At 53.6% G+C, this 23,334-nt stretch overlaps 8 protein-coding genes across 8 annotated transcripts; 5 read left to right on the top strand and 3 right to left on the bottom strand.

Moving 5' to 3' along the window:
- The first annotated feature begins 1,152 nt into the window (after nucleotides 1-1,152).
- On the top strand, nucleotides 1,153-2,540 carry BO66DRAFT_387770 (glutathione S-transferase family protein). Its single transcript, XM_025646382.1, has 5 exons — nucleotides 1,153-1,619; nucleotides 1,673-1,850; nucleotides 1,900-1,983; nucleotides 2,031-2,376; nucleotides 2,425-2,540. The coding sequence occupies exons 1-5, from the start codon at nucleotides 1,501-1,503 to the stop codon at nucleotides 2,484-2,486; spliced, it is 789 nt and encodes a 262-aa protein (XP_025508782.1). The 5' UTR covers nucleotides 1,153-1,500; the 3' UTR covers nucleotides 2,487-2,540.
- A 91-nt stretch (nucleotides 2,541-2,631) lies between these two features.
- Nucleotides 2,632-3,631, bottom strand: BO66DRAFT_397538 (uncharacterized protein; the record flags this gene model as incomplete). Its single annotated transcript, XM_025648604.1, has 3 exons — nucleotides 2,632-3,268; nucleotides 3,345-3,460; nucleotides 3,569-3,631. The coding sequence occupies 3 exons, from the start codon at nucleotides 3,629-3,631 to the stop codon at nucleotides 2,632-2,634; spliced, it is 816 nt and encodes a 271-aa protein (XP_025508781.1).
- Nucleotides 3,632-3,928: 297 nt separating this feature from the next.
- Nucleotides 3,929-4,873, top strand: BO66DRAFT_425323 (uncharacterized protein). The gene is made up of 3 exons (XM_025650220.1): nucleotides 3,929-4,094; nucleotides 4,203-4,550; nucleotides 4,630-4,873. The coding sequence occupies exons 1-3, from the start codon at nucleotides 4,085-4,087 to the stop codon at nucleotides 4,686-4,688; spliced, it is 417 nt and encodes a 138-aa protein (XP_025508780.1). The 5' UTR covers nucleotides 3,929-4,084; the 3' UTR covers nucleotides 4,689-4,873.
- A 198-nt stretch (nucleotides 4,874-5,071) lies between these two features.
- On the top strand, nucleotides 5,072-8,103 carry BO66DRAFT_387767 (uncharacterized protein). Its single transcript, XM_025646381.1, has 3 exons — nucleotides 5,072-5,332; nucleotides 5,542-5,918; nucleotides 6,028-8,103. Exons 1-3 carry the CDS (start codon nucleotides 5,289-5,291, stop codon nucleotides 7,737-7,739), a joined length of 2,133 nt encoding a protein of 710 aa, XP_025508779.1. The 5' UTR covers nucleotides 5,072-5,288; the 3' UTR covers nucleotides 7,740-8,103.
- Nucleotides 8,104-11,721: 3,618 nt separating this feature from the next.
- On the bottom strand, nucleotides 11,722-13,231 carry gldB (putative glycerol dehydrogenase (GldB)). The gene has a single exon (XM_025646380.1). The coding sequence runs from the start codon at nucleotides 12,858-12,860 to the stop codon at nucleotides 11,817-11,819; it is 1,044 nt and encodes a 347-aa protein (XP_025508778.1). The 5' UTR covers nucleotides 12,861-13,231; the 3' UTR covers nucleotides 11,722-11,816.
- A 1,467-nt stretch (nucleotides 13,232-14,698) lies between these two features.
- BO66DRAFT_70329 (phosphatidyl synthase) lies at nucleotides 14,699-16,469 on the top strand. Its single transcript, XM_025653512.1, has one exon. The coding sequence runs from the start codon at nucleotides 14,850-14,852 to the stop codon at nucleotides 16,260-16,262; it is 1,413 nt and encodes a 470-aa protein (XP_025508777.1). The 5' UTR covers nucleotides 14,699-14,849; the 3' UTR covers nucleotides 16,263-16,469.
- Nucleotides 16,470-18,216: 1,747 nt separating this feature from the next.
- On the bottom strand, nucleotides 18,217-20,502 carry BO66DRAFT_70361 (MFS general substrate transporter). The gene is made up of 6 exons (XM_025653513.1): nucleotides 20,147-20,502; nucleotides 19,926-20,083; nucleotides 19,668-19,864; nucleotides 19,460-19,612; nucleotides 19,106-19,385; nucleotides 18,217-19,046 (listed from the first exon to the last, which is right to left on the bottom strand). Exons 1-6 carry the CDS (start codon nucleotides 20,268-20,270, stop codon nucleotides 18,507-18,509), a joined length of 1,452 nt encoding a protein of 483 aa, XP_025508776.1. The 5' UTR covers nucleotides 20,271-20,502; the 3' UTR covers nucleotides 18,217-18,506.
- A 443-nt stretch (nucleotides 20,503-20,945) lies between these two features.
- BO66DRAFT_339776 (MFS general substrate transporter) lies at nucleotides 20,946-23,179 on the top strand. The gene is made up of 5 exons (XM_025644385.1): nucleotides 20,946-21,574; nucleotides 21,629-21,657; nucleotides 21,726-22,132; nucleotides 22,193-22,613; nucleotides 22,683-23,179. Exons 1-5 carry the CDS (start codon nucleotides 21,304-21,306, stop codon nucleotides 23,043-23,045), a joined length of 1,491 nt encoding a protein of 496 aa, XP_025508775.1. The 5' UTR covers nucleotides 20,946-21,303; the 3' UTR covers nucleotides 23,046-23,179.
- The last annotated feature ends 155 nt before the right edge of the window (nucleotides 23,180-23,334 follow it).

Raw genomic sequence — 23,334 nt, 5'->3', positions numbered from 1 at the left:
CATTATAGGATAATATACGAGCTGGCTACTTTATGATTATGGATAATTCTCTCTGCATCTCTTTTAGTGATCTACACCACTCCGCTTCACATTCAACCTACCTAGCACCCTCCCTTCCCTCTGTCGCTGCAGACGCATCCACCCTAGCTGCATCACAACCATCGCATCAACAACAACAACAACAACAACACCACCACCAATTCCCCTCTCCCAACCCGAACTTCCATCAGAACCACCACCAGCAAACCAAGCATCTCCAGCCCTTCGTTTCAGCAGGAAACTTACCCATCTCCCCGAGACGCTCCACCTCCACCTCCACCCAGCTCCCCCAACCTCAATCCCAACTCCACACGCAATGCCAGCCCCTCGACATCCGCACCATCCTCAGTCCTCCCGACCTCGACCTCTGGCGCACGCGCCTCTTCAACATCGATGAAATGATCGTCCTTAGTGAGGAACAGTGCGTTTGATCCCTCTTTATGTCCCCCTCCCGGCGCATCTGCCAGAGAGAGCCCACGCCCCCCCCCCCAATCTCCATGCTAAATCCCCAAGGACGGTGGGCAGATTCCTCACTTACTTCCCGCACATCGACAACGTCTACTCCCACCGCTCAACGCAGCACTACAAGCGCAAGCCCCTCGTCTCGCACTACTGGGACTGCCGGCTCAAGGGCCGCCCGCCGGGCACGCCCAAGTCCACCGACCCCAACAAGAAGAAGCGGAAGCGCACGGCCCGCGAGCGGGATCTGTGCGATGTCAAGATCAAGATCACGGAGTACTTTCCTTGGTCGGTTGAGCAGGAGAGTGATGGGCGGGTGGGGGAGGGGGAGGGGGAGGATGGGGAGGAAGGGGAGGGTTTGTCGGTGGGGGAGGGGGGTGGTGGTTCTGCTGCTGCTACTGGCAGCAATAGTGCCGCTGAGCGGATGGAGGGAGTCTCCGGGTCCAATTACATTCATCCGCTCGGGATGCCAACGCCGAATCTGAATGTGCTGTTGCCCGAGGGGCATCCGGGATTGCAGGGGCAGCGGTTCTTTACTATCCAGAGGGTGAATGGGAATGGGGGGAATGGGAAGAATGATGGGGTTACGGGGGGCCATCGGCATACGCTGGAAGAGAGTGATCGCGTGAAGAAGAATAGTGTGCAGCGGTTTCTCTTGAAGGAGGCAAGGCAAGAGAGGAAGAAGGCGGTCTCGGTAAGTTTCGAGATGCCTTTTTATTTGTCTCTATGTTCTACTACTGTCGGTGGGCGGTGGTGTTGATGGAAGGGGCGGGGGTTACGTCACTGGTGCGGCGGGCTGAACCTGACCACCGCACGCAATTCCCCGCTTCCCCTTCTCTTCTTTCTCCATCATTTTTTCCATCTTGCGTTATGTTCCTTCGATCTTTCTGGCAGACGAGTCCTTGTTTGTGGAATAGCCTGACGTGCCGAACTCAATCGGCAATTGCACACGCTCCATCAGCATATCTCCGTTCTAACGCCGGCCGCCTACAGACGCGAACCATGTCTACCCAGAACCAACCACAGAAGTCGTACCACACCAAAGCTACCGGGCTCGCGGCCAAGACTGTTGCCGATCACTCTGAAGACAACGATCTGAAGTTGTTTGGCAGTTGCTTTTGGTGAGACGGTTCGCGCTAACCTGCCTGGTAAAGTTGCTGACCATCTTCTGCAGTCCATTTGTCCAGCGCGTGTGGATCGCTCTGCAATTCAAGGGCATTCCGTACCAGTATATCGAAGTCGACCCTTACAAGAAGCCCCAATCCCTGCTCGAAGTCAACCCTAGGGGCCTGGTTCCTGCCTTGCGCCACGGGGACTGGAGTTCGCATGAGAGCACCGTGTTGCTCGAATACGTAAGTGATCGGCTTCAGACATCGCCGGTCCTTTCTGACACGCCTCTAGTTGGAAGACTTGAACGCCGGCCCTCCGCTCCTGCCTCCAGGGGACCCAAAATTGCGAGCGCATTGTCGACTGTGGGCTGATTATGTATGTGCCAAAGTCCAAAATGAGAACATGCCACCTAACCAAGACAGGTAAATCGCCACATTGTGCCCACGTTCTACCGTGTTCTCCAAGAACAGGATCAGGAGAAACAGATCTCGCATGCAGAAGAACTACGTGACTCGTTCAACACTCTGGTTGGCGCGGCTCATACCGAAGGGCCGTTCTTTCTGGGCGACAAACTTTCCTTTGTCGACGTACAGGTTGCGCCTTGGATCATCCGGCTCCGACGGGTGCTGAAGCCGTATCGCGGCTGGCCAGACCCGGAAGCTGGTAGCAGATGGGGTGCGTGGGTAGACGCGATCGAGAACGACCCCCACGTTGCGGCGACCACGAGCGATGATGGGCTTTATCTGGATAGCTATGAGCGATACGCGGGTAAGTATTCGTACCCCGTTCAGGCTGATGAGGCGCTAACACCTCCAGAAAACCGGCCCAACACATCGCAGTTGGCCAACGCGATAAATTCTGGGCGAGGGCTCCCGTAGTATGCGGTGGATCTCTTCGAAGACTAATCGAGCGAATAAATATCTTTGTGCCTGGGACCTGGCGTCGCGTCGCTGGCAATTTGGATATGTATTGCCCTGTTCGGGCGGAGGGAATTAATGTCGTATCGTAGATAGTGCACGTACTTTAACCACCTCGACCGCCTCGGAAGCCGCCTCGGAAACCACCTCGACCACTGCTATCGGGTCCCCGGGGGCTGCGGATTGGCTGACGGGGTGACTGGGTGCCATCGGTGTTGGTCCGGCCTGCGGGTTGCTTCTCTCTCCGAGAATTGTAGCCGGTATTCGTTCGAGGAGAGTCCGGGTCATACAACTGCCCGGATTTCCCGGACGCCGTGGAGGAGTCGCGTTTGCTGCTGTTGGAGCTGTTGTCCCGTCCATTACCGCGACCTCTACCTTTACCGCGTCCCTCGTACGGTTTCGGAGGCGTAGCACTGCGCGGGGACGACGCCCCCGACGTGGGGGCGGAGGGACTGCCGAACAAGCGCTCTCGCACCTCTTCGTATTTGCGCTGCCTGTCCTCCAAGTTGCGCAGCGCCATCGCTTGGCGTTCCTCGGCAGAGGGCAGAGCAGCCCTGCCGTCATCCTCCGAGTCGTCATCATTTAGGCCCAGACGGGACATTCCCGCCATGGTTCCGTTCAACCCTGAACCACGCGTCGCGATCTGTGGGTTCCGACTGAGTACTGTGACTGCGGGTTTGAATTCTTGCCGTAGGGGCACATCGGAGCGCGCTTCAAGAAAATGGAAAGTCTGGGGGGATTCACTGCACATCGCGGAACAAACAGAGAGCGTGTCAGGACAATAACATTATGATTTCTTCAGATATGAGAAGGGCTTACGCTTCCGCCCATAATTGGCGGTTGAACTCAGCCTGTTGGGCTCTGCGCTGCGCTTTGGTCACCTTGGAGGAGACTTTCTTCTCCGCCGGCGGGGGTGGGGTGTCGGCCACGAGTTTCTGGGGAAAATTTTTTGAAATGTCAGCGGTGTGAAAGTAAAGGAGAGGGTCCTTGCAATGGAGACAGCAATGTGGGAGTAGAGATTCAAATTTGAGATCTAGACGTACATCAGCCTGTTCTTCCCAGTTTTCCGCCCATGCATCGGGGCCTGTTGAGGACTTTGCGCTCATGGCAGTATATGGTTGTTCGGTGGAGGGCGGATGGAAAGCGAGTTGGAGCAATGATTTGCGGGAGTGATGCGGTGGGGATAGAAATTTGGGGGTTTGAAGTGGGTTAACACGATGTTTACTGTTTGTACAGAGACGTACGAATATATAATTGAGAAGCAGAGGGGGAATGGGTAGTGTTGGTTTAGAAAGAGGGGAAGAGGAGCAGACTTGAAGAGGAGAGAGGAGAGCAGCACTGCTGAGGTGGAAAAGGAAGGGTTGCTTAACTAAGATCCTCCCACCGTCCCCGGAGCACCTAACGTCCTCCACCATTACTACTCATACTACGAAGACGACCTCCGAGAACCACCCTCCACTCGCGTTCTTTCTACAAACCCCCTTGCTCTCTCGAATCTCTACCGAGCGTACAGCAGGCTACGATTCGAACTGCCCGCCAGCCACACTACAGCCCTCACCATGAACCTCGGTCAGTTCCCATCTCCAGCGGCTGCTGTCTTGGCCCCGCTTCCCCCCTCGAGCATCCCCAGATTCGACCCAGCAAACCTTCGTTGCTGCATGCTGACTGTCTCTGCAGACCGAGACGGCGATTCGCAGATGGCCTCTTCGCCGGAGTCCTCCCCGATAGCCTCCGATGACTCCAACCCCGGCACCCGCACCCCGACCAACAAGCTCCCAACCCACATTCCTCATTTCGACGGCTCCGAACTGTCCCCGCCCGGCTCGCATACTCAGAGCAGCGCCTTCGAGGGACCCGGAAAGTCTCACGGTCCCGGGGGGCCGATCGCCTCGCCGTTGGCAGCCCAGGGTCTTCTCCCCCAGGGCGCCCAGCAGTCCGCCCCGGTGGCGTCGTGGATGAACAAGCGGGCGGAGGAGGAATACCAACGAGCAATGGAATTCGTCATCGATCAAGACTTCAGCTTGGGTACGTTGTCTATACATCTGACCGACATGTCTACGGGATCCATGGGGTCTGCGGTTCCGAACGTGGTACTGATGCATAGCGTTTGCAGAGGAATTCGGGGATCCGTTCGATGAGAGAGATATGGAGGAAGGAGCTTAGGTGGGGGAGATGGTATATCTGCGAAACCATCTTGCATTGAAGCCAATGAACAGCGTGGAGACTGGAGTTCTGGGTGTTGGGTGATCTTCTTGTTCTGAGCGGGGGCGGGATTTTTGATGGGAACCGCGATGATTACACGTTTACGAGCTTGATTCGCATTTAGCCGATCATAGAATAGCATACGGGATTCTTCAGTACACAGGTGCTGGGTTAGGCTAGGAACCAAGTACCTCGGCGTTTGTAGAGTGTAGGTTGAAGTGCTTTATGGGTGGAGGCAGTGAATGAGCTGGAGTGGTGGTGGTTGGCCCAGCAACGCGATCACCGCCAAAACAGCCCGGTGGCTCGCCCTGCCCGCTCCAACCAATAACTTATCCATTTCCATCGCCAGCCCAGCTCTGCTCTGGAACTCTGCTCTGAAACTATCGCGCCATTTATTTATTGCTATCGCATCCTGACAACAGACGCGTCTTGGACGCCTCATTTTAATCGACATCATAGTGGTATATCTTCTACCCCGTTATCCATCGGCGTATCGCTCCTTCTACCCGCGCCTTGACGTCAAAACACGCCGCACATTCCAACTCGGTCCCGACCATCACGATGGAGGACTTTGTCTGTCCGTCCGTCACATTCCAACCGTTATGGTACGTGGAGCACTCTTATCTTCTTCGTGTCAAATCAGCAGCCCCTTTTAATGAGAGTTGCAATGTCGATCCAAGACAGGCCAGCACTTGGCTCACTCACTCCGGCCTGGCCCCTTTCTTGCATCTCCTCCTTTCTTCTACCTTGGACCTCATCATGACTTGTGTTGAACCCCATCGCCACCAGATGTCTAACATGCGACCTTGAATAGCCCCCCACATCTGAAGCTTCCCCAGAACACCAAGTTCGGATTCACCCCGACGAAAACCCTCACCCGATCAGCTCCGCACGTTTGGGACCGCAAGCCATCCACGTCGTTTCGCGCACGCGGCCGGTCGCGCAAAGTCTGGAAGCGCTTCCGCTCCTCGTTCAACAGCATGAAAGCGCTGCAGCAGATCACCGCGGGCGAGCGGCACGCGATTGACGAGGAGCTACAGCTCGAGATCAACAGCACGAGGAATCCGGGCCTTGTCCGCGGAGTCAAGCGGAGATGCTTCGCGCTGGACCCGGATGACCTTGCCAGCGGAAACTCACGAGGAAGATCATTCTTGGAAACACAGTGGGAGTCTGGTTCAAAAGGGCGGCGACGTGAGTTACCTTCTTTTTTGGTTCTTCCTTGGGCTTGGGGGCTATATATACTTTGCCCTCTTGGCGAGTGGAAGACGTCATGTTTCATGAAGGAACTAACGATGTTCAGGCAAGCTGCCACTTGTTTACAGCGAGTTTGTGGACCTTCCCGATGAACCGATGGCGACGGACAGTCTTCTTCAGCCACATGACAATATCGAGAGTACCGGCGACGAGCGAGACGCGTCCACGTCGATGCACGAGAACCTTGTTATCAGCGAGCCGGACGAATTAACGACGGCTGACCTCCCGGAGACCCCTACGAAATTGGTGCCCGGTGCGCCCTACCCCCGCACACTACCTGGCGATTCGGACGGTTTGTCCCCCGGTTTGGACGGGGACATGACAAACATAAAAGGACACGAGATCAGTCATGCTTCGCCATTTACTGTGTTTAGTCCGGTTGTCGGAGGGTCACATACTGATTCGCCTACTACAAATACTGTGGAGGAGGACAGTGATGATGACGGTGATGCCGCTGCTACGATCAAGGAGGTTCTGCTGAGCGCGACGAAGCTGGACTTGAATCCGGAGACCCCTGCTATCGTTCCTGATATTACCGTCGAGCAGGAATCGACTATTGTGCGGTCGGCTTTGCGCAGCTCGTTGGGCGGAGAAGACGCCGAACTACTGAGCAACTTCCTCTCTAAGGCCCAGGCGAAGCGTGACGCCAAGGCTGCTGCTGCTGCCGCTGAGACCGAAGCTGTTGCTGAGAGCGAAGCTACTGAGGCCGCAGAGATGGCCGCAAATAAGGCCCCGCTGGTCGAGAAGGAGGATGAAGCCAAGAAGATGCAGGAAACGTCACCGGTTGAGATGCCAACCCCGCCGTCGCGGCGCGCGCTGAAGGACCTCGACGCCAACTCGCCCTCGCCGCAAAAACCGCAGCAAGTATCTCCGACCAAGTCGCTCGAGAACGAGAACCAAGAGGCCGGAAGCCCGCGTCGTAGCACACGCCCGCGTGCCCCGCCAGTACGCCCCTCTACAGTGGCGGCTGCAGTGCGCAGCACCTTCGCTCTCCGCCGTGCCAAGGGCAACGAGTTTGTGTTTCTCCAGCGGACCGAGGCCCAAGAGCTCGCTCTGGCCACGAAACGCAACACGCGGTTCAACAAGGGCAGCTCCACCATGCCGAAGCAAACACTGCATGTTCTTCAAATTCACAAAAGCTACACCACTCCGATCGGTGACGACAAAGCCAGCCCTGCTCCGGTGGCTCGAGAAAGTGCAAAGGCCAAGAAGCATGTGTCTTGGAACAACAACCGACTCGTGGAGTTCGAAGGTGAAGACGCCAATGCGACCGGTCACAAAAATGACGTCGCTGGTGTGGGCCGTGGGGTAACGCATCAGCGCAGCACGGACAAACCCTCCGATGTGAAAAGAAAGGCAGCCAGTGGCCGCACGACTCGGTCGCAGACGGGGCAGAAGACTGGTGGTGAGACGGTCCCCGACGCAGCGACTACTGCACCCGCTACTGCAACGCCGCGGGCGCGGCGCGTGCGCGGAGCGTCCGGGCCCGAAACCACGGCTGTAGCTGCTCCCACCTCTTCTCCCACCTCGTCGTCTGCATCTTCCGGCAATGATAGTCCCCTCGGTCAACGCAAGAAGTTGATCCCCAAATCCCCCAGGAAGACGATCGAGACCCCGTCCAAGGGGAACAGTGCCACCGCCAGCATGACAAGCAGCAGCAGCAAGACATCACTCCGCAGCAGTAGCACGAAGACGAGTCTGCTTAAGGTCAATGCGGGATCGACGCCGGTTGCCAGACGGATTCGCTCCCGTTCGTGAAGTCGTGGTTGGGGGAGGAGGTAGTGTGTGATTGTTCGATTATTTGTACATACTAGCATGGATGGCGTGGGTTTTCTTACTGGATGCATAAAATAGGCGTTTGGGCTGTTATCTCGCTTATTCGGGTACTCGAATATCACATACTGCTAATATCTTCGGTTTGAGTGCCTGTGTTGAGTTTGTATCGTCTATACTGTGCGGATGTATTCCTACCTAAAGCCATCAGTCTATGCCTCGGTAAATGATCTGATGCCTCAGGCATAAGCATGTTTTTCATCCCAGGTACAGTAACTTGGTCGTGTGACCTTCGCTAAGGATGCACGCTATTATGCAGTGTGCATTTCTCAAACATGAAATATCTGCCTCTTGATTGATAAGATGCGGAGCTTCATAGAAGAGAGGGTATCTGATTTTTAGCTTTCACAAACCTTGGGTCTTGTCCTACAAGATGCCGCTCTTGGATTCGGGTTGTATATAAATTCCCGTCGGCATGGCAGGCACTTACTGTGCTGATGACAGATGAGCATCAACATTTAATAGTCATCAAGAATCATTTACCAAAGGATTCAAATTTATATTTTCAAAAGTAGTAAGATCTATCATTCGCTAGGTTTTCTTCCTAACTTCCACTAAGGACTAAGTAGCAGACCGTGTTCAATCTACACTCAAACTGGTATACAAGATTTGCAGTTTTGTTGATGGACTTGACCTTTCTATAATTTTATTATTTACCTAGCTCCCATAGCATAATCGTAAAGCTAGTCAGACAGAGGGCGTGAGTTGTCACTCGTTCATACCAAGATTTGAAGATAGTATTGCTCTTTATTGTTGTCTGCCTGTCTGTATTGCTATCTCGTTGAACGGTCTTTAGTATAGCTTAGGAGTCAAACCGGTATATGTATCTATCAATCTGTACTACGAAGTGCTGCAAGGATGAAGTGATCTCCAGGAGCTAGACTGGCGAGATTACTATGGTCAAGGCTCGTCGTCCCCTGTTTTGTGTGTGGGTGTAGTAGTTCTTCTATGAAACCTGCTAGGAGCAGATCATCCACTTCTCTGACCCGAGCAGAGGAAACACTCCTATTATCCTTCCACGGAGCGAAGAAAGTAGGGGAAGAAGGGACGAAGGGATAAAAGTAGCGCGCACCCAGCACGTTGGACAAGGAACTGCCTCTACAGGTCAAAGCAGGGCAGTCAGGATGTTCCGGCGTTCCCTTCCCATGGAGACACGCTTACTGATAAAGAAGAGTGATAGTATGTATCTCATCGAATCCGTACGCGACGAGACAAACGACATCAGAGTATACTCGACTGGCATGAGCCGCAGAGTAAACAGAGAAATCCTCCACTCACCCTCAACCCAACAGAGCCCTCTCAGACCGATATCAGAAAGAGAAACACCCACACGCGACACACCCTGCACGATGATACAATCCCCTGCACGGCTACTGCAACCCTTTCCAGACATACAGTGCATGCACATGTACAGGACGAATGCAGAATTGCCTTGGTCCTCATTTGCGTGTCCAACGTGAGTCAGAACCTCCGCGAAAGCTAACTAGCGATCTACAGGCTACAGACTAACTTACAGCACACCTTAACTTTAATGAGATGTCCGACTTTTGTTTTCTTTTCAACGGTCCTGATGCGGTTTGTCAAGACCCCCCGTCAAGCCACGAAGCAAGGGGGCTGGATTGTAAGGCTACGTGCATGCAGCTCTCTGCTTGAGATTTGCAATAACACCTGGAGAGAGAGGGATCGTTACGATTCCCCAGGTTGGTAAATGGGAGGGGAGCACTGTGACCCGGTAGGGTCGATTTGCGAGGTAAGGAAGTATATACTAGGTACTACCCAGGATGGGGTTTGGCATCAACAACCATAATGACTATACCCAGAAAGTGTGAACATAAACATCAAGCATAGCAACGGTACGAGTAAACGATGGCAGAGAAACAAGCAACCCCGATAAAAGGAATTTACCGCAACTGCCGAGCAAAAAAAAATACATCTTGAGGCTCCAGCAAGATTATAATAACCGCGCAACGGAGAAAAAGGATCTCCAGTTTTTATTTCCCTCTTTCACCCCGCCCGCTCTCCTCGCTTGGAACCATCTCTGTAATGTACACGGAATGGGTATTGCAAGTAGTCGGATGGGTTCAGTTGGAACTCGGGTGCAGTACTAGTTTGATCTTTGGGGATTATCATCGAGGGTACGGGAGATTGATTCTGTCGTGATTGGTAGACTAGGACTTGGTGGCCAGTAGAGAGAAAGAACCGGTTGCCTAAAATGTGGGAACGAACTCATCTGCTGGATGGTTGTTGTTGAGATTGAGATATTGTGTCGGAACTCGGAGAACCCGGTTGGTCGGTTTCTGGTCCTTTGGCTCGTTGGATGGAGATACTCATGTATGGGGACTGTTGGATTCGGACCAACACCGCCCATGTTGACCGTGTTTTCGGGTCTCCATCATCGGTCGATGGAAAATGGACTATCTATGGCTCTACGTAGTTTATCTTCGGAAAGATGACGAAACTGGACCATTTGCAGGCATACTTCGCCATACTCCGACTTCTGGTGGGTTTGACGGTTGTAGCAAGCAAACACGCAGACAATCGATCAAAAGTGTAATAAACATTCAACAAGAAGCATCAAATGGTGTACCTGAAATTCCCCGATAGATAGATAATCATTAACCCCCCCGACGAATCAAAAGCAAAGCAACCCCCTCCCTCCCCACTTTGTTGACTGGATGTTTTGGAAATTTGTAGCATTAATGCCTCACAAATGCCTGCCTGCCTCACTCTACAAATTCTAATCCAAACACCCACCTTGCCAGACACCATTCATTCCAATCAATGTACATACATCTTCTACGTCACTCATTTCCCTGGCCCCCCCTTTTATGGGTTGTTCCCCCGGTTTAGGTCTAATTGGAATGCCGAACTGCAAGCCACCAAATCCCCCCCCAGGGAAAATTGATAGGGTTAGGGCAGCCGCACCTGGCGCAGGGCGGCGGGGGATCCACTTTTGCAGTTGCAGTTGCAGTGCCAGCAGGCACAGGCAAGTGCTAAGCTGAAAGCAGAGGCTCGGTGGTGGTTAGGGCTTTGCCGGATTTGTCCACCGGGCCGGGAGTTCAGTTGTTTGCCCGGGTTTTTCCGGTAAACCACCTTACCACCTGTCCGGTTCTGGGAGGGTTGGTGTGCTAGGCTGGCTTGGGTTTAGTGAGGGGCTCACCCCTCGATCGGGTGTTGACGTTGACGTTGCTGTTGCTGTCCACGGTTGCTGTTGCTGTTGCTTGCTGGTGCTGGTGCGGGTGCTGTTGCGTTGCTACTTTTGCTTTTTCCATGCTACTCGTACAACCACCACCACTGTACGGAGACAGTACATAAAATCAAGAAAAACTCGACCAAGGCTTAAAACCACCAAGCACCAACCAAGAAAGATTTTCTTCACAACTTTACTACCTACCTAGTTACTAACTATTCCGTAGTTGTACGAGTAATAATTAAATCCTGGTAAGGTACTAAGTTACTGTTTGTTACACAAGTTCGCAAACTTTTTTTTTTTTTTCGAGTGGTCGGTGCTTGACAGCAAACCGACGTCATCCCGCAGAGGTTAGTTTCCCCCCCCCCCCTTCTGCATGGAGGACTGTCCTCCGAGCTCGAGCTTTTTGGTTTGGTCTGCGTGTGTCGGATGTCGCATTGCATTACTGTTCCTGTACTCCGTACGGCCGTGCTCTGTGTGGACTTTAGGTTGTAACTCGTGTTCAAGGTTATTGGCGGATGGGGAGGATTTAGTTTTCGTGGGTTCTCTTGGGGGGCAGGGATTAATAACTAGTTAGTTGTCTTGACTAATTCGTTACAACCTTGGGAGGTTTGATGATTTTTGGGGGCTGTTGCGTTGTCTTGCTTACGATGTACGGTTTGCAATAGTTAAATTTTGGTCCAAAAATGTTGAAGGGTCATAATTCTGTATCGTCTAGCTGATAAGAAGATTATCTCATTCCGTCATTTTTTTTATGTCCCGCATAAATCATTAACGCTTGGGTTTTTCTTCTTCCCGTTCCAGGAAAACGCTTAAGCAGACAGGTTCTTGGCCGTCTCCTCGGGCCACACGTCGTAACCGAAGGTATCCTTCATGTTGACGAAGCGGAAGTGCCGGCCCTTGGCGACCGCGTTGACCGCCTCGAAGTCCTCGTCCGACAGCTCGATGCTCTTGAAGTTGGACTCGATGCGGGCGGGGTTGGAGCTCTTGGGCAGGACGACGTAGCCGCGGCGGATGCCCCAGGCGATCAGCACCTGCGCCAGCGTGTTGTTGCCCTTCTGGGCGATCTCGTTCAGGGTCTTGTTCTCGCTGACGCGCTCGCCCGTCGTGGGGACCTGGTTCTGCGAGCCCAGGGGCGAGTAGGCCTCGGGCAGGATGTCGTGGTCGAAGCAGTACTGGACCAGCTCCTCGTTGGGCAGGAAGGGGTGGATCTCGATCTGGTTGACGTGAGGCTTGACCTCGGCGTACTTGAGCAGCTTCTCCAGGCCCTCGATGGTCCAGTTGGAAACTCCGATCGCCTTGACCTTGCCCTCCTTGTAGATCTTCTCCATCGCCCGCCAGGTGGGCTCGGGGTTCTCAGTCAGGTCCTTGAGGATGACGTACTGGAAGGGTTGGTTAGCTGGGATGCTGGTCGCTGGCTGCCAGGGGTCAAGGGATGGGGGGCGTACCTTTCCATCAGGGCCGATCTTGGGCTTCTCCTGAGTCTCCTTCTCGGCGGCAATGGGCCAGTGAACCAGGAACAGGTCGATGTAGTCGAGCTGGAGCTTCTCCAGGGAGTTGTTGACCGACCACTCGACATCCTCGGGGCGGTGCAGGTGGTTCCAGACCTTGGTGCAGATGAAGATGTCCTCGCGCTTGACGGAGGGGTTCTTCTTGAGGAAGTCCTTGACCGCCTGGCCAACCTCGTCCTCGTTCAGGTAGAACCAGGCGCAGTCGAGGTGACGGTAGCCGATGTTGAGAGCGGCAGTGACGGCGTCGTAGGTCTCACCCTTGGATCCCTCGCTGGCGAAGGTACCGAAACCCACGGCGGGGATCTTGACGCCGTTGCTGAGAGTGAAAGTTTTGCCGGAAGACATGATGGTGATTTGCGGTGGATGTGGGGGTTGTTGTTGTTGTTGTTGTTGTTGGGAGGAAAGTTAATGGGAGGAAAAGGAAGAAGAACCGGCTTCAGTTGGGAGATGCGGGAGAAAGGTACAAATAATAGTGGTGGTGGTTTGTGGTGAGTAGAACAGGAAGGATAGAAGTGGGGGAGGGCGTTTAAAGAGGGGTAGTGGTAGTGGTGGTGGTAGTGGTGGTGATGGATGATGCTGCGAGGCGTGGGAGTCACTTTGCAATTGGCTCTCAACTATGACATTAACCTTTTTTCTGAGCTGTTCTACTGAGTCCAGATGAGTTCTACATTGTTCGATGGAGTTTTCTGAAGCTTCTAGCATCGAGGATCGAGGGCAATGGCATTCATTGTGAGCTCATAGCCGTAGATTCATAGCAAGCTTAGATGGATACTATGAGTACTCCGTAGCTCCTCCACCGAAGCTCTTCCTATCCTCTCTAGTTTCCCTTCCCGGAGCGAGCTTCACCCGGCAACATGACGGCATTGCAGTGAAAACCCGTCATGAAACCCTCGGGCTCCCCTCCTCTTCCTCCTCTTCCTCGTCTTCCTCCTGCCTGCCCCCCTCCCCTCCCCACTGCGTATTTTCAGGCCAATCCAAATCCAAAACCCATGACATCACCGGCTCATAATTCAGAGCGAAACGGCGCGAGCGTTTTGAGACCCGCTACTGCCCGCTCGATCGTCATCGGCTCCACCGATCTCAGACTCACCCATGGCTGAGGGTATTGACCTTGACCCAATTATCCCCCGTCCAAGACACCTGCTGGGTCTGTTCTGCCCCCTCCTGTCCACTGGCCATGCATTGTGGCTTCATGCCGGTCGGAAAAGAGGATCCTCTGCCCCCCCTTTTTGCTGAACTAGTCTTAGGCATCTAGGGGGTTCGTCCTGCAGTGGAAATTAGTTATTGGCGGTGATGCCACAGGATAGCCCTGTTCCGCCCCGCCCGTCGAAGGTGGTGTGGTAGTGGTGGTTGTGGTGGTGATGGCAATGATGGTCAGTGATAGCCTCAAGGGAACTGCAGACTTGTTGCAGACTTGCAGATGTGTCGCGGCGGTGATGAGGGTGGAGCAAAATCCCTCATTCTGATACCGTTCAGTACCTCCTATTACGACTCGGTACTTCTGATTTCTTGCCTGTCAGGGGGGATGACACGCTGGGCCGGTATGGTACCGAACAGGGTCCGGGTGGTATTTGAGTGGAAAGATTACCATGGATCTTTCCAGGACTCCACTGCTCTGCTCACCAATGGTCGTTTCCCTACCGACTCCGCTGGCCCCGCTCCTCCCTATCACCACTAATCACCATTCATGTGTGAGTGATGACGATAATTCCTAGGGATGATGATACGCCCCGGTGGAGCCCGGATTGTGGATTCGAGCAACTGCGGATGGCGGATGGAGGGCAGTAAACCCGCAGTAGCAGCAGTAGCAGCAGCAGCAACATGCACCCCATCACCACCACCAGCACCACCAGCACCACCACCATCGACTCCACTATCATTCCTCCTACGTATCGACTGCAGTACGCCGTACCATCCCAGCAGTAACACCTTCAGTAATGTGTTGAACCATCCATCAGAAACATCCCCCATTTCTAGTTCAATGACTTCGGCTGGTCCGCCACTATCGCTCTTCAAAGCTTGTTATATATGATCCCAGCTCTGCCCTCCTCTTTTTCTTCTTTCCTTCCGTCATCCTTCTATCCATTCTCATCTTCTTCTTCCATCACTACCACTTCCTTCCAGGTGAAGAGCTCTTCGGTTCATTCCCTGGTTTTCATCTTATAATAGGAGTGATATCATCCCCCCCGTCTCTTATCATCATTCCATCACCTCTCCGGTGTACGCTTTAAACTCTCTCTCCCTCCTCAGTCTCCCTGGTGGTGCTCTTTGGTTCTTCAACCTCGAAACTCAATTCCTCCGTCTCTTAACCAGTCAAAAAACTCATCCATCATCATGCCTCGCATCGAAGACGCTGAAGGGGTTGACCCTACTGCTCCTGCCCCTACCCACCGCGAGTCTCGCGGTTCCCTCCCCATTCCCGGTGATCTCTCCGGCAACACCGTCGAGGTCCCCGCTACCCGCAGCTCCATCAGTGATGCTGCTCAGTTCATGCACAACCTGAGCTTTGCTCCCTCTTCCCGGGACCGTCGTGCCTCTCGCAACTCCTTCGGCACCTCCCTGCCTATCCCCAGATCTCCCCGTGTCTCGCGGTTGTCCTCCGTTGTCACGAGAGATGTCTCCCGCGATATCCTGGCCTCCCAGGTCCAGGACATGTCCAAGGAGAAGGTCGCCGCCGCCAAGAACATGGCCTTCGCCTTCGACATTGACGGTGTTTTGGCTCACGGCAACCACGCCATCCCCCAGGCCAAGGAGGCCCTCAAGATGCTGAACGGCGACAACGAGCTGGGCATCAAGATTCCCTACATCCTCCTGACCAACGGTGGTGGTAAGACCGAGGAGGCGCGCTGCGCGCAGCTCACCGAGGTCCTCGACTGCCCCATCTCCACCGACCAGTTCATCCAGTCCCACACCCCAATGCAGGCATTGGCTGAGTACTACGAGACTGTCCTGGTTCTCGGTGGTGAGGGTCAGAAGATCCGTGAGGTCGCTGAGAACTACGGCTTCAAGAACGTCGTCCACCCCAAGGATATCCAGGCCTGGGACCCCACCGTCTCTCCCTGGAGCACCCTCTCCGAGGAGGAGAAGGCCGAGGCCAAGCCCCGCGACTTCTCCCAGGTCAAGTTCGACGCTATCCTGGTCTTTGCCGACTCTCGCGACTACCAGACCGACATGCAGCTCATCATGGATCTCTTGCTGGCCGAGGATGGAAAGCTCCTGACCCGCGCCAAGGATCCTGTCGCTTCCCGCATCCCCATCTACTTCTCGCAGGGTGACTTGCTCATGCCCACCGACCACAAGGGACCCCCCCGTCTCACCCAGGGTCTTTTCCGTATCTCCATCGAGGCCCAGTACAAGGCTCTCACTGGTGTCGACCTCGAGCGTGTTGTCTACGGTAAGCCCGAGCGCGCCACCTACACCTACGCCGATGAGGTTCTCAAGTCGTGGATGGAGGAGATCCACAACGAGAACAAGCTGCCCGAGAACATTTACATGGTTGGTGACAACCCGGCCTCCGACATCTGCGGTGGTAACATGCACGGCTGGAACACCTGCTTGGTCCGCACCGGTGTCTTCCAGGGCGGTGACAACGACGACAACAACCCGGCCAACTTCGGTGTCTTCCCCAACGTGCTTGAGGCTGTCAAGGCCGCCGTCCGCAAGGAATTGGGCCAGGAGTTCAAGTTCAAGTGGAACCCCAAGGTCAACCCTGTCCTCCACAGCGAGAACGCCTCCGCTGTTGAGTAAACGGGACGCCTACAACCAATCAAAAATAAGGAACCTGGCATCTGGGCTGGGTTCTTTCTTTATCTTCTCATTCCCCATTTTCTCATACATCATGTTTGATTGATCAAGTACATTGATGTTAGACATTTTTTCATCTTTCCCCCACACCTACCACCATATTGTTACGGCTTTACGGGTTTGGACTACTGATATCCATCGTTGTCGCTTGTCTTGGGCAGTTTCAGAACCAGAGAGCAGACCGATTCTTTGTCTCGAGTGTTTTTTGTGTCATGTTATTATTTAGATTGCGATTGATTTTTTTCTCATATGATGAAGATGCAATATGCAAGGCATGCATCAATGAACGGTATCTTTTTTCTTCTTTTAATAACTCCATGTCACTTCAGCTCCCTATTATTGGGTAATTGGAATATCTAGAGTTTCTTAGACTTTTTCTTCTTTCTCCAAAAAATGTCTTCAACAAAGAAAGTCATGACGTGATGTACAGCACTTGACAACCGGGAGCGGTCAGTGTCACACTCACACATACACAGACCGCCCGATCCGCCCGTTGCATAAAGTTTCTTTTTCCCCGTTCCGTCAGTTGAACCCATCCCCACGAGGAGAATTCCCTTCAATTCAACCCCAACGAGACAGAGCGTCGCAGCCCAGAAATTCAATTCCGGGGCCATGAATCAAGTATCCATTGACTTGTATCATCACCTCAGTATTTATGCTTTGCAGTAACTAAGTGTTTTTCTTGCAGCCTAACAATTGTGAACGTCTGTTTCGTTCTTTATACCGATTACGCTTGTACGATACGATAGACCAACCGTAGTGTATTGTGTTGGTTGGTACTATGTATGGTACTTGCAGCCCCGGAGTGCTAGGCAACCTTCCAGTTCGGCGGATCTCCTGCCGACCCGAAGGCTGATTGACTGAGCTTCCCAATCCGGAGGTGGTCCACGGTGGCCGCGGCATGGCACATTCCCCGAGCGAGTCCCGAGGAAGCGAGAGGTGAATCGTCGAGTCGGGTATATGCGGGCTTGGTGTTTTGGGGTCCGCCGAGAATATCCAGCTTGCTGTTGTTTCGGGTCGGGTTCGTTCTCGATGCCGGATGGATGATTCTTTAAGTGATATGATAGACCACTCAAGGTTTCTCGAACACTGTCTGTCAGGCCAGGGTAACCTGCTCGGCTACGGTGCGATGCTGACTTGCCGCGCGGGAAAAGATTACACTCATGTGCTGGATGGAGTCCCGGTGGGGCTTTTGTCTGGTATTGTGGTGATAAGTGTACGATTCGGTTGACTGGTTGAGTAATTTGATTAAGATGAGTGGCGGGTATCGGAAGGTTCCTTAGCGATGTCTCCTGCAATCTTCCTGCTGGTTTGTGGCTCTGTGATGGATTATTGAGGCTCGGGCATGAGTGAGGATCATGAGCCTAACTACTAGTTAACTAATGCAGGAGATGACTAATTATGCTGGGCCTGTAAGTTAGTCCCGCCCGGGGAATCTGGTAGTATCGGAGGCGACCCGTGACCGTACTTACTTCGGCCCCGGTTGCAGCTATCCATCCGACTCGGGAATTGGAGATCTGACGATGGTTCTTGATACAGGATCTCGTTCCTGCTTCAGGTCTTACTGCTGATGCGTACGGTCGAGAAGTCTGCTGTCGGTAAAGCATAAACTGCACTGGACGTGCTGTGCACTGATCGCGTGTTTGAGAGGTTGATGGAAAGAGCACAGCCGATTACGCTACTTGTAAGCACCCGGGACAAGCTGCGCGCACCTTCGTCGATCTTCTGATCTGAATGCTCTGTGCTTAAAAGAAAGGCTGTTCCTAGCCTTCTGCTGGGCCCGAGAGAGATTTTCTCACCTACCAGGAAGCAAGCCCTTTCGGCGATAATGCATGCACACCTCCCGACTTCGTGCGGGCCGACACCCGCCGGTGCTCGGATAACCGCTGGTCACTTGGGGTCGAGTCGCCTATAACTATACCTAAGATAAGGCGGAGAAGCCATTGACCAAACTCCACTGGCGCGGTTCGATGTTACGATAGGACGATCACACGAAGTGAGTCCGCCTTTTGGCGCACGATCTAGTGTGTTCGTCCACATGAAATGAAGAGAGCGCGTGCTCATTACACAATGAAGGCAGATAGATGAGATGCAATATTCGTATGTTGTCACTTCTTGGGACACTCCAACAAAATTCATAATGCTTATGGCAAAGCGATTCACCTTTCCCCAGTTTCCTCTCGCTATCTACCAAATATACCTATAGCGCTGTTGACCATCCCGCTCCTCGGCCTTGTTGGCCCTTTTGTTGAGGAGATGGAGGTAGCCGGCCAACAACGACGTCAACACAATCCCCGCCGCGGCGAAGGACGAGAGCGTGATCCCACCGGGCCGATACTGGGGCCCGTCCGAGGTGGGGAAGAAGTAGGAGCCGTAGATGTTGGACGAGTTGCCGAACAGGTTCACCAGCGCGTACACGATGGCACGCTTGGTCCGCGTGCGGGGGATCGTACTCGCGATCCACGCCTGCACGACGTTGAACGCCGAGTACGACCCGGCGCACATCAGGAACATCCCGACGTACCGCACCGCCGTGGCGCGCGACGAGATGACCATGATGTTGCCCACGATGTCCACGCACAGGGGCCAGATGATCAGGATCGCGCGGTGGTTCGTGCGGTTCGCGATCAAGGAGTTTCCCAGCGCTGTGAAGAACCCGAAGACGTACACGGGGGCTGTGATGAGGAGGGTGATAGTGTTGTCGAACCCGAGGGTCTTGACGATGGTCTGCAGCAATCCGTTAGAGTCCGATTGTTCCACTGGGTGGGGGTTGGATCCTGACGTACGGGGAAGAAGTAAGTCCAGCTCTGGGAGGTGAGTTGGCAGATTTGGATCGAGATCAGCATCCATGCCTTCGGGTCGGTGAGGGCGTCTCTCAAGCCCTCCTTGACGGACCCGTTCTCATCGACCTCATCGTTGGCCGCGCGCGCCAGGCGCCATTCGGCGAACCGCTGCTCCTGCTCGTTCAGCCACTTGCGCTGCCCCGAGCGCGGGAAGTCGGGCAGAAGCACCACCGCCAGTAGACCGGCTACCATCGTGCCCGCGCCTTCGATGATGAAGAGCCATCTATGTTGCTTTTATTAGCATCGTCGTATGACATTGCCTCGCTCTATCTTAGAGGCAACCGCACAATCACTCACCTCCAGCCAGCGAGACCGCCTTTTCCATTCAGCCCATCCATGATACCCGCGGCAAGCAGGCCGCCAAACCCGTTAGCCACCGTGTTTCCGCAATACACCAACGCCACCCGCACAGCGATTTCTGACGGCTTGTACCAGGAACTAATCAGAAGTCTATACAGAAGGGTCAGCCACACCACAACAAATTTGTCATGGACAGGATACATACAATGCTCCGGAGAAGAACGGCGATTCGGCGAACCCGAGAAAGACTCGCACACACATGATCCCAGCAAAGTTCTTGGTGGCGGCTGTGCAGAGCGAGATGCCGCCCCAGATGAAAATTGCCGTTGGAATGTACCGCGAGGGCTGCAGGCGGGTGAGAAGAATGTTACTCGGGACCTGACCCAGCAGATACCCGACAAACTATGGCGAGGATTTCGTGAGCATTCTGATTGCAAGGTTGACTCATTCGAGTGCGACTTACCATAATGGCCACTGCTGTCTGATATTGGGTATCCGACAGATGGAGGTCCTCCTGCATCCCCCCGAGACGGGCATTGGCAATGTTCGAGCGATCGAGGATGTTGAAGATGAACAAGAGGAATAGTGATGAAACCAGGTGGAGATCAATCTTCCGGACCACTGTGCGGGCATTAGCTTGTCCAGCCTCCAGCATGAGAAGGAAGGTCACTGGTGCAATCAAACATTTTTTCTCTAGTGCCTGTGTCTCTTCGTCCGATAGTCCTTCGAAGGACTCTGATACCCGGTCATCGTACGGTTTCGTGGTCGATTCTACATGGAATGATGATGCTTTGTCGACATCCGCCATGTTGCTGATTCAAGAAGGTATGGAGGTTTTGAGCCTCCACGAACCAGATGGAATGACTGGGAATGCAAAGAATCACGCAAGAGCAATGAGCACAAGTAGTCGGGTCAATTAATGAAAGGAATATATAGACAGAAAAACATGCCGGCCTTGGTCACAGCAGAAGTGCACTTATACAGGCACCGACTCAATGGACAAGGACTTATATACCTTGTTTTGGGTAGTATAAGGACACATTTACCCCGGTTCTAATGAGTGCCGCATCAGACAACAACCCGGGGAAATGCGGGACTTGCAATTCGCTTAGCGGCGCATGCGGGGGGAACCCCAGACGCGGGACATTGGCATCTGGGGTTTGTCCATCTCCGCTCTCCGCTGGTTATCATTCAATACGAAAAGTTTAAATCTAGTGGAGTTCATCCTTAGTTCGGCGGAAATGTCACTGCCAACAAGTTTTGAGACTGAGCAATGTATTGCACCCTATTTGAGCAAGAAAACATGCTTAGACCCAAGTCAATGGCACGGGTACCACACCCCATGTGGGATGGACATCATCTATCTGAATGCCATCATATCTGCCGATCTGAGCTAGAGAGTCCTGTCACGAGCGCACAGAGGCAAGGTCGGCACCGAAAACCGGATCAGATACGGCCCCGCCCACTTCCCCCTCCATCTCCGCTCATTTTCCGCGGAGTTTCCGACGCGTATCCGGCGCGTCGGGTTCTTCTCCACGCGGGAATGCTCTCCAAGCTTTGAAGCTTGGATCAGGTTAGACTTCAGTAGTCGCTCAAGTGACTCCATTTCCGCATGGGCATGAGCTTTGACCGTATCCCCACGGGGAGCCTGCCCCACGGGGGAGATTGACGGTAGGATCCGTGCGTCATATCCAAGAGCAGCACTTGGGTTGCTTGGGGTCTCAAGCGTCCTATGCTCCAGTCACTCTGGTCAATGGGGTTATCCTATACGCGGGAATTTTACTACTGCCCTTTTCTGCTCAATCTACCATTCAAACTGACGCTGAAGATAGTCGGGCACCATGTCCAAGAGCCTTGCAGACCATGTCGAGGATATTGCCAATCCACCTGTCCAGAAGGGCAAACCGGATATAGCAAAAGAACATCGAGACCCCAACTCCATCGACCCAGTAGTACGGGCGAGGGTGGTGCAGAAGATTGATTGCTTCGTGATTCCCTTCATCTGCATCACTTACCTGATTACGTACATAGACAAGGCCATGCTGGGATATGCAGCTGTCTTCGGGTTGAAGGAGGATCTGCACCTGAAGGGAGATGAGTATAGCTGGCTAGGTAAGTTGCTCACCTCTTTAGCCACTTCACCCATACTGACTTGAAACATGACAGCGAGTATGTTCTATTTCGGATACTTAGCGGTATGTCAATCATCTCAAGTTTCTGCCTGGGCACATGGCTGGGTTGCTGACATGATGCAAACCCACAGTTCGAATATCCATCGAGCCTGGTGATGCAGAAGCTTTCAGTGCCGAAATGGCTCGCAGCGAATATGATCATTTGGGGTGGGATCACAATGGCTCTCGCAGCATGCCATGGGTTCCAGAGCTTCTTGGCCCTGCGGTTCCTGCTAGGAGGCTTGGAATCGTGCTCCACTCCAGCCTACCTTCTGATCACGGCTACTTGGTATACGATCGAAGAGCAGCCCATTAGGATCGGGTGGTGGTCGACCTTTCTGGGCGTAGCCAACTCCTTTGGTGGTCTGTTAGCGTTCCTGATCGGGCATATCCACGGCTCTCTCGCGTCCTGGCAGTACCAGTTCATCATTCTTGGCGCAGTCTCAGTGGGATGGGGAGCCTTCATGATGTTCACGCTGGCAGACGGGCCGTATAATGCGTGAGTCTGTTTTTCACCGATGCACGGTTTTTTACTTCATGCTCACGCGTCTCTCCTTAGTTCGTGGCTGAGCGAGGAAGAAAAGGAAGTTGTGGTCAGGCGCCTTGGTCCCGCCCATTCGGGGGAGCCTGTGCACGAGATCAAGCGGTATCAGATCTGGGAAGCACTGACCGACCCCAAGACGTGGCTGTTCTTTCTCTGCGGCGTGTGCACCCAGGTCGTGAACGGGGCCGCCAGCAACTTCGGTAGCCTGATCATCGAGGGATTCGGGTACTCGAACCTCGTGACGACCCTCTTCCAGATCCCGTACGGGATGGTCATTCTCGTCTCCAATGTCTCCGCGATGTATCTCCAGCGCTGGCTGCCCGGCCAGAAACGCTGCCTCGTGGCTTGTCTCTACGTGTGTCCGGCCGTGGCAGGGGCTGTGGGACTGCAGACGATATCCAGGTCGCATTCCATGGCGTTGCTGGTGTGTTACTGGGTGAGCTATTTATTATACGGTCATTCCATACCGCAAGAAAAAGAAAAGAAAAATGCTAATGCTATCTAGTTGACGAGTACATACACCGCCTCGTTCGCGATGATCATGTCGCTCATCACGGCCAACACGGCGGGCGCAACGAAAAGGTCGACGGTCAACGCCGTTTTCTTTATCGCGTACTGCGTGGGCAACATTGTGGGTCCGTTCAGCTTCAAGAGTAACGAGGCACCGGCGTATACGTCGGGCATTGTGACGATGCTGGTGGCGTACTGTGTGGAGATTGTCCTCCTGCTTGTCTTTGCGGCTTACATGGCGTGGCTCAACAAGCGTAGGGATGCGGTCGTGGCTGCTGAGGAAGTGCGGTTGGATGATGCTGCGGAGCAGGTGGATTTGACGGATAAGGAGAATGTGTACTTTCGATACTCTTATTAGCTGTAGGGTCAGATTGTTCTTATGGGCTTAGGAGAATGGTCGTGTCTCATTTAAGTGAGGTATTCCTGTCGGGTTGGAGGAGGAGGAGCGTGCGTATAGTAGAACTGTCATGATATGCTTCTGTTGGTCAAAACAGGCCGAACACGACAACACTTGTTTGCCCAGCAGAGACTAAGATGTCAATGCTTGTTCTGATCTCATAGCTACTTACCTTGTTGCCATAGTGGCAAGACCCACGTCCTTGCCAGTGAAACCAAACCGAGTATCAAAGCGGAGGCTAGCTGCTGTA

This window comes from Aspergillus aculeatinus (assembly GCF_003184765.1).
Source record: "Aspergillus aculeatinus CBS 121060 unplaced genomic scaffold BO66scaffold_2, whole genome shotgun sequence".
NCBI classification, from domain to species: Eukaryota; Fungi; Ascomycota; class Eurotiomycetes; order Eurotiales; family Aspergillaceae; genus Aspergillus; species Aspergillus aculeatinus.
Note: the sequence above shows the minus strand (reverse complement) of the source record. Positions and strands in the feature narration are given on the sequence as shown.

Bases quoted from the DNA above. Each gene is read 5' to 3' on its own strand.
- BO66DRAFT_387770 (XM_025646382.1), top strand. From the start codon at position 1,501: ATGTCTACCCAGAACCAACCACAGAAGTCGTACCACACCAAAGCTACC. The intron at 1,620-1,672 runs GTGAGACGGTTC...CATCTTCTGCAG, and splicing joins TTGTTTGGCAGTTGCTTTTG to TCCATTTGTCCAGCGCGTGT. The intron at 2,377-2,424 runs GTAAGTATTCGT...TAACACCTCCAG, and splicing joins TAGCTATGAGCGATACGCGG to AAAACCGGCCCAACACATCG.
- BO66DRAFT_425323 (XM_025650220.1), top strand. The intron at 4,551-4,629 runs GTACGTTGTCTA...ACTGATGCATAG, and splicing joins CGATCAAGACTTCAGCTTGG to CGTTTGCAGAGGAATTCGGG.
- BO66DRAFT_387767 (XM_025646381.1), top strand. From the start codon at position 5,289: ATGGAGGACTTTGTCTGTCCGTCCGTCACATTCCAACCGTTATG. The intron at 5,333-5,541 runs GTACGTGGAGCA...GACCTTGAATAG, and splicing joins GTCACATTCCAACCGTTATG to CCCCCCACATCTGAAGCTTC. The intron at 5,919-6,027 runs GTGAGTTACCTT...AACGATGTTCAG, and splicing joins TGGTTCAAAAGGGCGGCGAC to GCAAGCTGCCACTTGTTTAC.
- gldB (XM_025646380.1), bottom strand. From the start codon at position 12,860: ATGTCTTCCGGCAAAACTTTCACTCTCAGCAACGGCGTCAAGATCCCC.
- BO66DRAFT_70329 (XM_025653512.1), top strand. From the start codon at position 14,850: ATGCCTCGCATCGAAGACGCTGAAGGGGTTGACCCTACTGCTCCTGCC.
- BO66DRAFT_70361 (XM_025653513.1), bottom strand. From the start codon at position 20,270: ATGGCGGATGTCGACAAAGCATCATCATTCCATGTAGAATCGACCACG. The intron at 19,865-19,925 runs GTAAGTCGCACT...TCCTCGCCATAG, and splicing joins AGACAGCAGTGGCCATTATG to TTTGTCGGGTATCTGCTGGG. The intron at 19,047-19,105 runs GTACGTCAGGAT...GGATTGCTGCAG, and splicing joins GCTGGACTTACTTCTTCCCC to ACCATCGTCAAGACCCTCGG.
- BO66DRAFT_339776 (XM_025644385.1), top strand. From the start codon at position 21,304: ATGTCCAAGAGCCTTGCAGACCATGTCGAGGATATTGCCAATCCACCT. The intron at 21,658-21,725 runs GTATGTCAATCA...GCAAACCCACAG, and splicing joins TCTATTTCGGATACTTAGCG to TTCGAATATCCATCGAGCCT. The intron at 22,133-22,192 runs GTGAGTCTGTTT...GTCTCTCCTTAG, and splicing joins GCAGACGGGCCGTATAATGC to TTCGTGGCTGAGCGAGGAAG.